This window comes from Lampris incognitus, chromosome 6, assembly GCF_029633865.1.
Source record: "Lampris incognitus isolate fLamInc1 chromosome 6, fLamInc1.hap2, whole genome shotgun sequence".
Lineage (NCBI taxonomy): Eukaryota > Metazoa > Chordata > Actinopteri > Lampriformes > Lampridae > Lampris > Lampris incognitus.
The window spans coordinates 21,919,638-21,935,883 of NC_079216.1; the positions used below are offsets into that span (position 1 = coordinate 21,919,638).

Below are 16,246 nucleotides of genomic sequence, written 5' to 3' on the forward strand. Positions count from 1 at the left end.
AACTACACGTCTAACAGCTCTTCACAAAAAGGCTTCCCCAAAGCAAAATCCCTTCTCCACCTGCGTGCCCTAACATTTCCCATGCCATTAACGTTCACGATGGCAGTTTCCAGTACCGAGTTTCCTACTGATTCACACGGCACACAGCTGAACATCCTCCAGGCCTTTATAGTCACTACAAGGCTCATCGCTTACCCTGTCAGTCTCAGATGTTACTGTGAAACCAGTTGTCCTCACTTGACTAAAAGCCAAAACGCTCACACTAGACATCACGCCCAATGCAAAAGCTCATATAGAATGACGTTGTCTGATAAATGAAATGAATTGGATTTAAATTGATCGAATGAAAATGAACAGACCTCACTGAAATTGAACAAATTTGAAGTGAATCACACGTTTCTTCTGCCGACAATCTGATGGCCGTGGCTGTGGGTCTCTCTTTCCTTCCTACTGAGGATCATCTTTCTTTTGCACACGTAGTAAATGTAGTAAACACCGAAGAGATGCTGTAATGCGACTGCAGCTATTTAGCAGCAGCCTAGTAGTGTCTCTCCTAGCAAGCATTCAGTTAAACTGGACACACAGGGCATCCAGGTAGCATGGTGGTCTATTCTGTTGCCTATCAACACAGGGATTGCTGGTTCAAATCCCCGTGTTACCTCCGGCTTGGTCGGGCGTCCCTACAGACACGGTTGGCCGTGTCTGCAGGTAGGAAGCCGGATGCGAGTATGTGTCCTGATCGCTGCACTAGCGCCTCCTCTGGTCGGTCGGGGTGGGGCGACTGTTCGGGGGGGGAAGGGGAACTGGGGGGAATAGCGTGATTCTCCCACGTGCTATGTCCCCCTGGCGAAACTCCTCACTGTCAGGTGAAAAGAAGCGGCTGGCAACTCCACATGTATCGGAGGAGGCATGTGGTAGTCTGCAGCCCTCCCCGGATCAGCAGAGGGGGTGGAGCAGTGACTGGGATGGCTCAGAAAAGTGGGGTAATTGGCCAGATACAGTTGGGGAGAAAAAGGGGGGTAAAACAAAAAAGTGGACACACAGAGGCACGAGTGCAGGATGGCTTTACCAAAGCTTTATTCATCCAAAGGCTGATGGGTGCACATAGCCCCACGCGTGTACACAAAGTCCATATACAGACATATTGTCCTTTCTTTCATTTCTTTGCCATGATCACGTGTACTTGACCGAGTGGGATCCTCTTTCGAAATATTCCTTACAATGTTGACTTCAATATGTGAGTACCATGTTATGAATATATGATTTCTATAGTTTATGATGTTCATGTGGCAGTCATTCGCTCTGTGTTCACACATAGCAGTGATCCCAGTGGCACAGCTCTCATTCATCCCACTGCTGCCTGTCACATGATGATATAGAGAGATCAGTATTCTGCTTTCTGCTCAGAAAAGTGAAGTGGAGTCTCACTTCCACTTTTTTATTCACTGTAGTATTTGAAGTAGTTCAATATAGACCAAGAAAGAGAGTGTTTTATTACCATGTTGAATCTACATATCTTGATTGTGATAGCAATATAGTAGGAATGGCATGCAGTTGTATTTACAGTATATGTGATTAGGCACCTTGCAACTGTGCTGCAGTGTCTAATACTGATGCTGTATTTTGAATAGAGGAGTAAGCATGTGAACTGTGATTATAAGTCTGGTGAGAATGGTAGATTGTGAACACTAAATGAGCTTAAAGGCATTTCTCATTCCATCTTTATCATCAAATGTAAATAACGATTCTGTTCTCAGGTGTGACAGGGCACGTCAGATTAAGCAAGAAAAAACAGATTGCTGATAAACCTCTTGAACCATCTTGTAAATCAAAGACTGCAGCAGTGGACATGACAATGACCCAAGACCAAGAGGATGATGGTACGACAGGTGAGTGTCAGTCCTACGATGTGTGGCTCTGAAGTCCTCATGTACTGCTGCTTCCTGTGGTGAGTGCCCTGCATGTACAGATCAGCCAGGTTTACAGATATGCACCTCCATACCCTCAGATGAGCTTTAAACTCACGCTCTGTTGGTGATCATACTAAAGGGTCGGACCCTTTAATTGACTGGTTAGCACAGTCGCCTGTGGCGCGGGCGACCCAGGTTCGCATCCTGGCTGCCCCCTGAATTCGCTACATTGGTGTCAGAAGTGAGACGGTGAGACCGCGAGGCCATTGAAAGCACGTGCGTCCAGAGTTGTGAGGGAGCAGATATGGTGAAGCGCGGGGACACGCTTCCCAAAGAAGGGGGTAGTGCAACGATCATGAATGAGTAGACTTGACAGCCGGTTGGCTAATGGGTCGGACCCTTTAGTTGACTGGTTAACATAGTCGCCTGTGCTGCGGGAGATCCGGGTTCGCGTCCCAGCTGTGGTGGTTCCCAGCTGCCCCTTGAGTTCGCTACATTGGTAGCGATCTTCCAAGTCATCTTCCAAGATCACCATCTCCCACACCGGAAACACTGGTTTCCGGTGTGGGAAGATGGCGGCGTGAATTCACGTTTGCAGCGGCCTCTCCCAGTACCGGTGTGGGAAGATGACGGCACAAACTTAACGTTTGCGGCGGCCTCACCCAGTACCGTCCATGCAGTGTCTTTGTCCATGTCTGCATCGAAGTTTGTCTCTTCGTTTGATGGCTGGGATAGCTGACGCTGGATTGGCTGGGGGAGCTTGGTCTGCTGTCCTATGGACCCAGGGACCACAGCTCTGCCTGGAGTTGTGCCCAAAGAGGAAACACCGAGGGCAGTCTGACAGGACGCAGGAGTGGGGCAGGCTAAGCCAACTGCTAGCCCATGCAGACCAGCAGTTCCGAAAACACCAAGGGCAGTCTGGCAGTGGCCTCACCTAGCATTGACTGTGTTTTTGGTGTGGAGTGCGGGGAGGTGTGTCGGGGGTGTTTGGGTGGGAGAGCTGGTGTTGGATTGGCTGGGAGAGCTTGGTCTGCTACGTCCTGTGGGCCCAGGGATAGTGGCCCTGCCTGAAGCTGTGCCTGAGGAGGAAACACTGAAGAAGGTCTGACAGGACGCAGAAGCGGGGCAGGCTAAGCTAATTGCTAGCCCATGCAGGCCGGCAGTTCCGACAGTCATCCTGGCGTTCACTCTCTTGGAGGACAGTGAATTTTTTATTTTTTTTTTATATGTTGGATATATGTGTTTTGTAGTTTTCTTTTGTAGTTTGGATATGTGTGTTCTTGTAGCCTGGATATGTGTTGTTGTCTTTGTGTTGCTCTGCTGTGGGCTGGAGGAAATTATATTTCGTTTTATTTCATGTGTGCAGGTGCATGGAATGAAATGACAAATAAATATTCCTGACTCCTGACTCCGTACTCATCAAAACCATCTAAGCAGAAAATTTGATGTGCAAATAAGTTTCACACTAATTATTGAAATTATTGAATTCAAAACAACTACCCTCCTCCTCCTGAAATTGTAATGTCAGAGAGGTCAGGGTAGGGCCGATGTGGTGCTTCTCCCAAATGCAGCTAAATATTTGTGTTGACATCTCGGCTCCAAAGTTGATCAGCATGAAAAGCTGTCTACACACATGCATACACACACATACATATTGCTGTGCTCATTTATTCAGTTATTGCACAGAGCCTCCTGCTGTCTGGCTTTGGATGTTATTACATATTTCTTTCTTTCCGCTGTTGCCACCTGTAGAGGACGTGAAGCCTTCGCTTCCGGATAAGAACAGCCGATGGAAGAGGAAGATCCGCTCAAGTGAGTACAGCAACTCTGATTTTGCTTCAGATCTGACTAACCTGGCTCAGCTACGTCCTCATGCCTGTTATGCCCAGATGTTACATCCAGATGTTTCTTCCAGATGTTACGTCCAGAGCTGAAAACAATGGCTAGTCTGTTTCCACTGACAACAGAAATGTCACTGTTAATAATGTCGTTAATTAACGTCAGTGCTACTGTAAAGGCTCTTGTCAAAATGACGGAGGGTGCAATCTGCTATGTAGCGGTGGGCGGGAAGAGGATTTCCTGTATGCTGCACTTTGTCAGTTGTCATGTTGTAGCTCTGATAATTGTACTACTTTATGCCCAATGTTGAAGTCGTGGAGTGTTGGAGGCATTTTATTCAGATATCGCGATGCAGACCTTGAACTTGTGTGTTCATGTATCCATGTTCTTGCACATCCATCAACTTCCTCAGCAGCGGTCTGATGAGTGCCAGTTGGATTCTAAAGCCCTTGTGTGTTGGTGAGCCACATGGAACAGATAATGGCATTATCAAGGACAATGGCCTTAAAGTAGACGGTGGTGGTGGTGACCATATTGATCTAGTGCCCAGTCACATGATGTCAAAAGTGTCTTAAGCTAATGGTGTTACAAAATGCACACAGGCAAGTGAAAGTAGAATGGTGAAGTAACTGAGGTTCATGTGCAGCACTGCTGCAGTGCAGCATGTGCAACACTAGAAGTCAGTGGTGTCCTCGGTAAAGATGAGAGCCCGCTCAGCTCTCGTGGAATTCCATGAAGGAGCAGAACAGCTTAGAGACCACCTTCAAGTCTTGAAGATGTTAAATGTATTGTAGCAGGAATCTGATGCTTTGTACAAAACTATGATACACGGCTACAATAGTGTTATTATCATTCATTCTTACGCTAGCACGAGTTTTTATTTCCAAAAGAGAAATTCCCTTAAAAAAGTCAACTCTCCTGGGAAATGGCCGAGCAAATGGAAGCAAAGTTCAATAGAAATGTCGATTTTAATAATCATCCAAATTCCTTGGGAATTTTACAAATATGGACATTTTCATAATCAATAAAATGCAACTTGATTGATTGAACTCTTCCCTGGTTGATAAACTCCGGCACTATCAATTGCCATCAAAGTGGATATGTCACATTTTAACCTCTCTCTGCTTGGTGTGCCATCTTCTCTTCATCCAGCCTTCCCTCTGATCTTTGTGAAGCACTTCCAGAGAAGGCGGCCGGAGGACCGAGAGAAACCAGAGACCGTCCACGAAGTGGACTCTGACTCTGAGGGGTTTTCAGCAAAGGATAAACCAGTATGGGGGCAGTTAAAGCCCAGAGTTTACATGTGATATTGAAGCAGCTGTCTGTGTCATGAAGAAACTAATACAAACTCAGTGGCCAGCAGAAAATCCAAGCTAGCGAGGCTTTATCCCAGCTCTTCTTCCTTGTGATGCTAAACGTTTGTAATTAGCTTTAGGCATTTTCAAATGGGACTTTTCCACTGACTCCTCCTTCCATGACCTTTTTTTTAATAATATTTGAGCTTTAAAGGCTTGTGTTTTTAGATGAGGAAAAAAAAAATTAGCATGCAAATACAGGCCATTTTTGCAGTGTTCTCAAAACATACCTCACAATGTAGCATTTAGCTCTGGTCCGCAGCATGGCATGCTATTCCAGACCTTAATGGTCACTGCATTCCACACATCAGCTCAGCACAGCTTTGACTACAAGTCGTGCCGTACATATCATTATTTGCATACTGAAGGTGCAGTGATGTGATGAGGATCACTTCGACGGCTGGATAAATGTTGCGGGTGTAGTAATTGCATAACTGGCATATCTTTATTCAGTACCAAAATGAGATAACTGCATGAAGGTGAGAGCAGAAGAAACTGTCATAGTATCAGTATGCTCTCCTCTTTATGCACTCTGGAGAGGACATATGCTCTCAGATGCACGGCCGCGACGGCATTAAGGCAAAGCACAGCTCTGCAAAGTGCAGCTGATAATCACTTGTTCAAAAATGCGATGTTTGTGAGCCGACGGTCCTACGTGCATAATAGAAGAAGGAAGAATTGAGTTTGTGTGTGAAAGCACATTCCAAGAGTTCATTACGTCCACATTTATGATGATTAAGAAGCATTAACTCTTTTTAAATAGGTAACATTTTATTGATCACATTTCATTACAGTTTACCATTCAAAGACTTGCATGTAAATTATGCAGATGTAATTTTGAAATAAAAATGTAATGATAGAGTTGTATTAAGGAAAATTAGTTCTCTCCAGAATTAAAGTTTTACATCATGAGCTGTTAGATCTTAATGCCGGATAGAACCAAGTGGCTGTTTAGTGGGCTTTTATGCATCTGGTCTTTCTGAGGTTTTACATTTTGCATAAATGAATAAATCACAGATTTTTTTTTTTTTGGACTAATGATATTATTTCTTTCAGGTCTCCCATGACAATGCCAAATCATCTGGAGAGATCAAGAATCCTTCAAAAAGTGAAAAGCACAAGGTGCAGTCAGCCAACATAGAGGCGAGGTGTGACTCATCCAGCCCCAAGAAACGCCTGCTGTTGTCCCAGTCTGAGAAAGACAGGCTTCTGGATTGGGACCTTTCTGCCTCATCAGAGGAAATACCAGGACAGAATAATGTTGAAACCAAGTCTACACAACAACCCAAAGACCAGGTCAGGACCTTAACAGTCAATGCAACAAATTAAAAATGTGCTTTTCCTGTAGCGTCCATGTATACTATATCAGACACACAATATTATGAGCATGACGGGAGAGAACAGATATACTGTTCTGCAGCCCAAGAGCCAGTTTGGCTCTCTACCCTCCCTTTTTATTTATTGTTGTTTCATCATAATTTTAGGAGAACTTGGGATGAAGATAAAAACAGAAATTGGACTGTTAATATTTTGTTTTTCCATCTTATGCTGTTTTATCAGGGGCAAGCAGAGACACAAGCAGATAAAACCCAAACAGGCTCTGGCAAGAATGCAGAGCCGACCCAGAGCCAAACCTCCACCTCATCCCCCTCAGCCTTCCAACTTATAGCCAACGCCTTCAGGAGGTCCTTTGGTGGAGCCAGCCCTTCCTCTAACTCCACTACAGCAGTCACCATGTGTGTTGAAGATGCATATCAGTAATTTTTCTGTAACATATTAGTCACACTGTACCACTCGGTGCTGTGTTTTAGAACACTCCAACATTGAGGGCATATATTGTCTTGATGCATGCTCACTAATCCAGGTAAGGAAATCCCAGATAGTTTAATCAGTTCATCTGGACACGTTTATTGAGAGAAACGTTTCATCACTCATCTAGGTGACTGCAGGTATCCCCACCCGTATAAACAATACAGTTGCATAACGACTGAAACAGTTGCATCACAATCGAAACCAGCGATCGGTTTCATATAAAAATTGCTGTGACCATTAACTAGAGTTACAATGACCATGTGAACTATTCACAGAGGATTGGGGAATAGTTGTAATCACAGTATTGTAAGATGGCAACAGATGTACTCTTACCCCCCCCCCCCCGTAGTTCAGGGATGGTCGTTCCCTGTTATCATAGATGGCCTCTTTGACTCCCTGTTCAAACCAGCGTTCCTCCCTACCAAGGATGTACACATCCTCATCCTTGAAAGAGTGGCCACTGGCCTGTAGATGGTGTAGACTGTGGAGTCCTGGTCTGACGTGTTAGCTCTCCTGTGTTGTGCCATCCTCTTGGCCAGCACCTGTTTGGTTTCCCCAATGTACAAGTCAGGGCAATCCTCCTGGCACTTAGCAACGTACACTATATTGCTCTGTTTGTGCTGGGGGACCCGATCCTTGGGGTGGACCAACTTCTGGTACAGTGTGTTTTGGGGGTTGAAAGCAACTGAGACACAGTGTTTGGAAAGTATACATCTCAACTGTTCAGACACTCCTGCCACATAGGGAATCACCACTGGTTTACACTTAGACAGCTGTTGTCCTTCTCCTCTCTTCAATCAGCCGGTGCACTGTTTGGGCATCTTCAGGGCCAGTATCAAACCAATCGCTGGTTTCGGTCATTATGCAACTGTGCTGTTTATACAGTAAAGTTGTTGGGATGCCTGCAGTCAGCTGAGCCTGACAAAGTCACTTAGATGAGTGATGACACGTTTCTCCCTCTAAACGTTGTGTCCGGATGACTAATTCAACTTTCTGGCGTTGAGGGCATATACAAGTAAAGCAAAACTTGAATATCAAGCCATACATTTCTAGGTTTTGTGCATCGTGTAATAGAGGTTTGGACTCGGGGTCACATTAATTGGATTCGAGTCAGACTCAGTTCACAAATTTGATGACTTCAGACTTGATGAAAATTGAAAAAGACTTTTGACTCAGTTTTGACTTAAACACCAATGACTTATGACTTCACTTGGTTTTTAGCCTTTTGACTTGAAACTTGATACCTTCTCCATGCCCAAAGATAAAATGCTTTTAAAAAGTGTGCAGCCAATCAACTCTTCAGTTCCATAATTACAAATCCACTTCAAATCAATACGTAGTAGATACAAATCCCATCTCTGTCATGTAATATATGGCTGTTGAAGTTCTTGCTTTCGCTCTTGGCTAGGAGAACCAAACCTGATGGCCCATGCAAGCTGAGGCCCAAGTCAGAGGGGGAATTCAGCTTTAACTCCATGTTTGGCAGCGTGCCTCCAGAGTCATGGGAAAAGGAGGAAAAGCCCAGGAAGCCTCATCTCCACCCTCTGTGGTCCTCTGTGGGCACAGACTCGTGGAGGTCTGGGCAGGACCTGCCCTCTCTGCTGCAGCAGGTGTCCCTGGGCAGCCGCAGAGGCTCTGGAGGGGTGTTCTCTGACGACATGGCCTCACTGCCCTGCAAGAGGGTTAACTTCTTCTCCTCCCTGCGACTGAGGCGGAGCAAGGTGTCGGAGAGCGACTGTGGCGACAAGGAGGGTCAGGAGTACATCAGGACTATTCTCACCAAATTCAGAAACAAAGGTTAGGAGTGTGAGTCAGGACGGTGGATCTTGTAGAATGACCTGATATTCACTCAAATCAGGGGACTGGCAGAAGGTTGCCATGAAAAGAGCCCACTTAAAGGGTAATTCTGGTTGGGTTTTTTTTCAATCATCTGCTTCATTTGGAAGATTTTGGTCACAGGACCACCAGAGGACATATAGTTTTACAGTGGTGTCTTATGGGACAACGCAACATAAACATTAAGCCTGTCCTTTAAACAAAACAACAACAAAAAAACCAACCTAAAACTGGTTAGACAATATACATGATTTGGCATTATCTATGACTTCTCTATTGTGCATGACAAGTAGTTTATTGATGGTTACTACTACCTACAGTAAGTGTAGGTTGCTTATTCCTACAAGTTGAACCAGGATGTAGATCAGCAAAGCAATGGACCATTGACAGTATTGGACATTGGGTTAATAGCTTTTAAAGTTCACTGTCATTTTCCCTTCCAAGTACTTGTTTTGAATTGAGTTGAATTGGACTTGAAACGTGTCTGATGATGCTGTTCTAAAGCTGTGTGTAGTTATCATCCAGTGTCCAATATCTCCAAAATGAAGCCTTTGAGTAAAATTATATCATAACTGATATGCACACTGGCCCCCCAAAAAAAGCAAAAATTAGACCCAGGTTATAAAAAACGGAATGATCCTTTAAAGAGCTGTGATACAATGTCTCGTGTGATTGCTTTTAGATGCCAAAGGCTCACTGTATATTTGTATTATTTGTTGTTAACCATGCTTTCCAGCCTCCAGTCAGCAGAAGCTAGAAGATCCCCTATCCAGTGAAGAGGAGAATGAAAATGTATCAGCAAATCAGAAGGTCAGGATGGAAAATAACTCCAGATACAATATTCAACACATACTAAAATCAATATAATGAACTTTATGTAAAGTTAATCACAGTGTGTGTGTGTATGTGTATAATATGCTGACCCAGGTGTGTTTGGAGAGACAGAGGAGAAAGCAGGAGAATATGGTTGCCCAGCAGGCCAAAAGAGAGCAGATGAAGAGGCTCCATAGAGCTCAGGTACTTTTTTATTATTATTATTTTTAAAGGCCATCATTAAATTATGGAAAATGTCGTGCAGGACTGTCCTGTTAAACCCAGCTGTTGGGTCCCATTTGTTAAACCCAGCTGTTGAGTCCCAGCTGTTGAGTTGAGTCCCAGCTGTGGAGTCCCAGCTGTGGAGTCCCAGCTGTTAAACCCAGCGGTTGAGTTGAGTCCCAGCTGTTAAACCCAGCTGTTAAACCCAGCTGTTGAGTTGAGTCCCAGCTGTGGAGTCCCAGCTGTGGAGTCCCAGCTGTTAAACCCAGCGGTTGAGTTGAGTCCCAGCTGTTAAAACCAGCTGTTGAGTCCCAGCTGTGGAGTTGAGTCCCAGCCGTGGAGTCCCTGGGAGTCCTAGCTGTTAAACCCAGCGGTTGAGTTGAGTCCCAGCTGTGGCATCCCAGCTGTTGAGTTGAGTCCCAGCCGTGGAGTCCCAGCTGTTGAGTTGAGTCCCAGCCGTGGAGTCCCAGCTGTTGAGTTGAGTCCCAGCTGTGGCGTCCCAGCTGTTGAGTTGAGTCCCAGCTGTGGAGTCCCAGCTGTGGAGTCCCAGGCTTCTGCTCCACATCTTCATCACCATCTGTGCATGGTATTCCAGGCTGGTGCCATACAGTTTGGTTTGATCAGATAGACTCTGTAAAACGTTATAATGCATCTAGCTGCATACCGTTTCATACATGTAACCTTTTCTGTGCCCTCATCGATCATCTTAGTGGTGTAATTCACGGGGTTTTTTCAGAGACTAGAAAGATAAGGTCTGTATGTTTGGCTTGGTGCAGTCCACTTTACACTGGGTTTAGCTGCAGTGAATGTTTTACGTGGTATTACCAATGTGCAACTTATTCACATTCACCAGAGGGGGTGGCGTTTGGACCGTTTTCCTCCTGAAATATTTTGTGTTGGTATATGGACAGAGTCTAAAAGTGTTAAGTCAGGGTTCAGTCACAAATTGCACAAGTAAAGGATGTTTGGGAGCAGCGTTTTTGGCCAGAGCACCCTGGTGGTGGGGCAGAAAAATCCTCCGTGCTGTTGCCTTGAGAACTTGAATGTTATTTTGTGTGTGTGTGTGTGTGTGTGTGTGTGTGTGTGTGTGTGTGTGTGTGTGTGTGTGTGTGTGTGTGTGTGTGTGTGTGTGTATTTGTTTGTTGTTCCTTCAACTTGATGATCTATTAACCTTGGCAATGCGTTCCCACAAACCACCGTCATTGTGTGGTTCATGAGTATGTGTGCTTCATATTTGAGTTCATTTTGTTGAACGTGTCCCTGATTTCCAGGCAATCCAGAGACAGCTGGAGGAGGTAGGAGAGAAACAGAGAGACGTGGAGGAGAGAGGAGTTGCTATAGAGAGGATGCTCAGAGGAGAAACTGGTACTGGAACAAATGCGCGCGCGCACACACACACACACACTCTCTACCTCACATACACACACACACCCCTGTGCATACAGTGTCTCCAGAAAGTTAGTTAAAAATGAACAGAACCAGACTGAACATGGACAGAAGGTGGCAGGGGCAGCAGGGGCAGGTCTCCATGAACCCTGAACCTTTGGGTCGCACCAGTACATTGTCCATTACAGCTTATAAAAGCCTTACTCTTTTGTTGTCAGCTGCAGAGACTTTGTCTGTGAATGTTCTTATTCATCCAGGTCATGGTTATCCAAAGGAGTTGAATCAAGTGCAACTGGACTTGGTATACGTATATCCGTGAAATATATACCAAGTCCAGTTGCACTTGATTCAACTCCTTTGGGTGACTGCAGAGACTTTCTCGCCAGTCTGTTTGAGCAAATGCAACGCTGTGTGTTCAGTCTTTGCAGAGGCCTTAAACTAGCCCCTCCTTAATGTTTGTCCTTACAGTTGGGAGAGCGAGACTTGAACATTGTCTTGTATTGTACAATCTATAGCCTTGGTTGTGGCATGATGAATAGTGTTGTTTAAAAGGCTTGAAGCAAAGCCTATGCAGTATACAAATATGGATTTTTTTTACTTCGACCTTGTTTGCTTCCGCTTCTAACAGAGCTCTTTCCTTCTATCCATCTCTCCTCTCACCCCCAACTCACCCGACCACCCCCCCTTCTCTTCCTTCACTCTCCCACTTCCTCCCTGCCTTCCATCTCCCAGATGAGTCCCAGTCAGATGGCGGTGAGGAGGCTCAGCTCTATCAGTCTTGGTTTAAACTGGTCCTGGAGAAAAACAGACTGGCTCGCTATGAGTCTGAACTCATGATCTTGTAAGTTACTCTGTCTGATTCCACACAGATATCAGCCACTGGGTGGGAATTCATCATAACAATAACAACAACAATAATAATAATTGTTGCGGCACGGTGGCGCAGTGGTTAGTGCCGTCACCTCACAGCAAGAAAGTCCTGGGTTCGAGCCCTGGGGTTTGCCAACGTTCGGGGTCTTCCTGGGTCATCCTCTGTGTGGAGTTTGCATGTTCTCCTCGTGTCTGCGTGTGTTTCCTCCGGGTGCTCCGGTTTCCCACAGTCCAAAGACATGTAGGTCAGGTGAATCGGCCGTACTTAACTGTCCCTAGTTGTGAATGTGTGTCGGCCCTGTGATGGCCTGGCAGCCTGTCCAGGGTGTCTCCCCGCCTGCTGCCCAGTGACTGCCTGGATAGGCTCCAGCATCCTGCGACCCAAATTCGCATAAGCGGCTTGGATAATGGATGGATGGAAATATAGTATTATAACACACAATTGCTACTAAAAACAACAGAAAACCTTGAAACAAGCTTAAGAATGTATTCAGCTATAGCACCTTAGAGGAGTCCTGTTTCGTCTTTTTAGTACCCAGGAGCTCCAACTGGAGGACACACAGAGTCAGCTGCAGCACGACCTACGACCCAGAATGGCTATAGACGGTAACACACACACAGAGACATACACACAACATACTGATTTATGTGATTTCACATCAAGGTTAGCGCACTAATAAGGAGATGCAGAATGATTAATACTGACTAAATTAATCACAAAACTGTTTAGTGTTTTAAAGTGCTGACGTGATTCTCACTGAGAATTAGAATTTCAGTTCAATGAAAGTGTTTTTTTCTGGACGTAGATGAAACGGGTCTTTTTATAATGAGGTGTAGATATTGTGTCACTGCCAGTTGGATTATGCAGATGTTATCTCAGGGACATCTGGGAGATGTTGGCCGAAGACAAAGCTCATGTACACAACTCAGGATACACCCAAACATACACCAGCAGATAGTCCAGTGTGGAACAAACACCTTCATGTTGTAACGCCATTATGTCCCGTGTCACAAATGACACACTGTACATGGTTTGTGGGCAACAACATCTGGACAGGTTGTTGTCCACATCGTCAGGACAATTGGTTGGCCGCTGTAAATGTCAGGTCTGAACCCAGCTCCACATCCAGGAGATTATTGGGAGCAACAAAACTGTTATCGTCAATCAACATGGCTATTGTAAAGGAGAAATGGATGGCTGTACCACTTGCATTTTATTAGAAATGGGAGTTGACCCACTAACAGGGGGCTCGCTGGTTCAAATCCCCGTGTTACCTCCGGCTTGGTTGAGCGTCCCTACAGACACAATTGGCCGTGTCTGCGGGTGGGAAGCTGGATGTGGGTATGTGTCCTGGTCGCTGCACTAGCGCCTCCTCTGGTCAGTTTGGGAACCTGTTTGGGGAGGACGGGAAGCTGGGGGGGTAGCGTGATCCTCCCACGTGCTACGTCCCCCTGGTGAAACTCCTCACTGTCAGGTGAAAAGAAGCGGCTGGCAACTCCACATGTATTGGAGGAGGCATGTGGTAGTCTGCAGCCCTCCCCGGATCGGCAGAGGGGGTGGAGCAGAGACCAGGACGGCTCTGAAGAGTGGGGTAATTGGCCAAGTACAATTGGGGAGAGAAAGGGGGGGGGGGGCAAAAAAAAAAAAATGGGTGTGAAGGCTTTGTGATAGCTCAGTTATTCAGGCCAAAGGTGGTCCTACCGGGTACATTTCTACAAGAAACATGTGCTTTGCATTGAACTTTGTGTGTTACAGTACTTTGAGGAGGGTAGTTTACTACACTACAGCTGTTTTTATTTATATATATTCTGTAATTTTACCCCAGATTGTTGGCGTAGTCTCTACCTGGCACATATTTGGTGATTACCTTTAGTTACCTCAAGACTGTTCATCCATACACTCCGTAGTCATCTCAGCATGTGATCAACACATCCCAGACTTGTCGTGTGCAGATTTTACTGTAATATCGGCATGCCTTTTCACATACACTGTTACACAATATGTGGCGTAACCTTTATCTTTTACAACTGATGCTTCTTCTTATGCTTTTTGCCAGTTTATCATGCCATCTCATTGTTATTTTGTGCCTTCTTCTCTTCTGTCCTGTAAAACACGGCACTCTCTGCACCCGTCCATCCCCCCCCATTCTAATTCTGTTTCTTTCGTCATGTGTCTTTACTTTACCCATGATCAATAATCCAGGTAAGGCAAGCACAGAAAATCACTTTCTGCCATTTTCTTTCCCGTCACTTTTTTCCCCCCATTTTAACATTGACAGACTCAAAGAAGAGTGCGTCAGAGCTTCAGGAAGAGCAGGAGGTTCTGGCGGAGATCATGAGGACGGTGGAGAGACGAGACATGCTGGTCTCCTTGCTAGAGGAGCAGCGGCTGCAGGAGCGAGCGGAGGACAAGGACCTGGAGAGCCTGGTGCTGTCCAGGGGCTACGAGTTCCACTGGACCCGCGGGCATGACTGGGGCTCCGAAAGCTAGAATGGGATTGCGTGTGTGTGTGTGTGTGTGTGTGTGGGGGGGTGGTTGGGGGGATTATTGGCACACTAATGAGGAACAGCAAGAGTGGTAGGCAGGATTGGGGAAAGTTGTTTTTGGGTGTGTTTTCGCTCAGTTGTACCATTCAAAAAGAGGAGTTTGGGCAAATTTTGATTTCAAGAGCACTCCCAACTTCTTAAACTTGAAAATATGGCACAGATGAAAATGTTTTTTTTGTGGTCATCAAGAGTGTAGAAAAAAACCATTATAGGATTACAGCTGGTTTTGCTTGGCTGAAGGATTAGGTGCAGAAGTGGATCTGGGATCGGAGGGGAGCTCGGCCTTGATTTATAGGTAATGACTTCCTTTATGGTCCCGCGGGTTACAGGACACCTCAGTGACAGTTCTGATCATAATATATTTTTGGCTGCTGTGATCCTTTTTGTTGTAACCCCCCCAGCAGACCAAAATGAGAGTCGATGTGGAGTTTGATGTTAACACACTGAATAATGCATAATAATATGACGGACTATCAGTTCTTTGTAAATATTTGCACATAAATAAAGCAGATTTCATGACCAACAGCTCTTTTGGCTTTCCAGTGAAAGTCGAGTCAATAATCCTCGTAACACTTTGTTAGTCCCACTCAGATGACACTGAACACGTCGCCAAATGGTTTGCTGTTTGTACAGTAAATAATGGATCTGGATTTGTTTCACCAAGACCAGTTAACAGACTTGAGAGCTGTACTGGTCGTCACCTTGTAAATGTGTACGTGTGCATGACGGCTTGTACATAATGTACTACTGACTTGTTCACTTCGTGGAGGAGCTTTAGCTGCTGTCCTCACACTTCCACATACACACAGTCTCAGTGAAGTGGCGCACTGCTGCCAGTCTGTAACTGTGATACACCGCTTTGGTCATTCTGCAGAACATAACCTGCTGTCGTGGAAATCAAATGTGACTTTTTTTTTGTGTGGCTAAACTGTGATTTACTTTTAACTACTTTTCTTAAATGATGGCCGTAGAGTGAAATGGAGATACTAGCTTACCTCACATGGGTCCTGATGTGAATATACCTAAACTTGAATACCAAGGAAACAAAATCATAGCTATAATTCTGATTGCCAGCAGTAAAAATTCAACAATCACTGGAGTATTTATTTCCTTTATGAATGGACTAATATTAAAGTTAAAGTTATGGGTTGATGTTAAACTGTTAACTGTCAAGTGTGTGTGTGTTTTGTTTTTTTTATGCTGTAAAGTGTTTATAGTGTAAATGAGTTTTCCTTAATAAAACGATACATTGGAAAATAATGATGCAGTAAGAATTTACAGCTTACACTCAAACATTATCACATGTCAACTGTCCAAAGTAACGGGGAGTGCAGAAGAGAGGTGAAGAAGAGAGTGCAGGCTGGGTGGAGTGGGTGGAGAAGAGTGTCAGGAGTGATTTGTGACAAAAGGGTACCAGCAAGAGTTAAAGGGAAGGTTTACAAGATGGTAGTGAGACCAGCTATGTTATATGGTTTGGAGACAGTGGCACTGATGAAAAGACGAGGTGGAGCTGGAGGTGGCAGAGTTGAAGATGGTCAGATTTTCATTGGGAGTGACGAAGAAGGCCTACATGTCCGGACTGTGGGAGGAAACCGGAGCATCCGGAGGAAATCCACGCAGACACGGGGGGAACATGCAAACGCCACACAGAGGACA

General features: G+C 45.2%; 1 protein-coding gene across 1 annotated transcript in view; it reads left to right on the forward strand.

The window, feature by feature from the left end:
- mical2b (microtubule associated monooxygenase, calponin and LIM domain containing 2b) overlaps window positions 1–14,534 on the forward strand; it is a 141,732-nt gene extending 127,198 nt beyond the window's left edge. The window contains exons 27-38 of the mRNA XM_056282368.1: window positions 1,758–1,889; window positions 3,663–3,722; window positions 4,902–5,020; window positions 6,161–6,400; window positions 6,665–6,840; window positions 8,325–8,713; window positions 9,489–9,562; window positions 9,680–9,769; window positions 11,059–11,152; window positions 11,906–12,014; window positions 12,576–12,649; window positions 14,323–14,534. Coding sequence (XP_056138343.1) covers window positions 1,758–1,889; window positions 3,663–3,722; window positions 4,902–5,020; window positions 6,161–6,400; window positions 6,665–6,840; window positions 8,325–8,713; window positions 9,489–9,562; window positions 9,680–9,769; window positions 11,059–11,152; window positions 11,906–12,014; window positions 12,576–12,649; window positions 14,323–14,534 — 1,769 coding nt within the window. The remainder of the gene's footprint in view (window positions 1–1,757; window positions 1,890–3,662; window positions 3,723–4,901; window positions 5,021–6,160; window positions 6,401–6,664; window positions 6,841–8,324; window positions 8,714–9,488; window positions 9,563–9,679; window positions 9,770–11,058; window positions 11,153–11,905; window positions 12,015–12,575; window positions 12,650–14,322) is intronic.
- The last annotated feature ends 1,712 nt before the right edge of the window (window positions 14,535–16,246 follow it).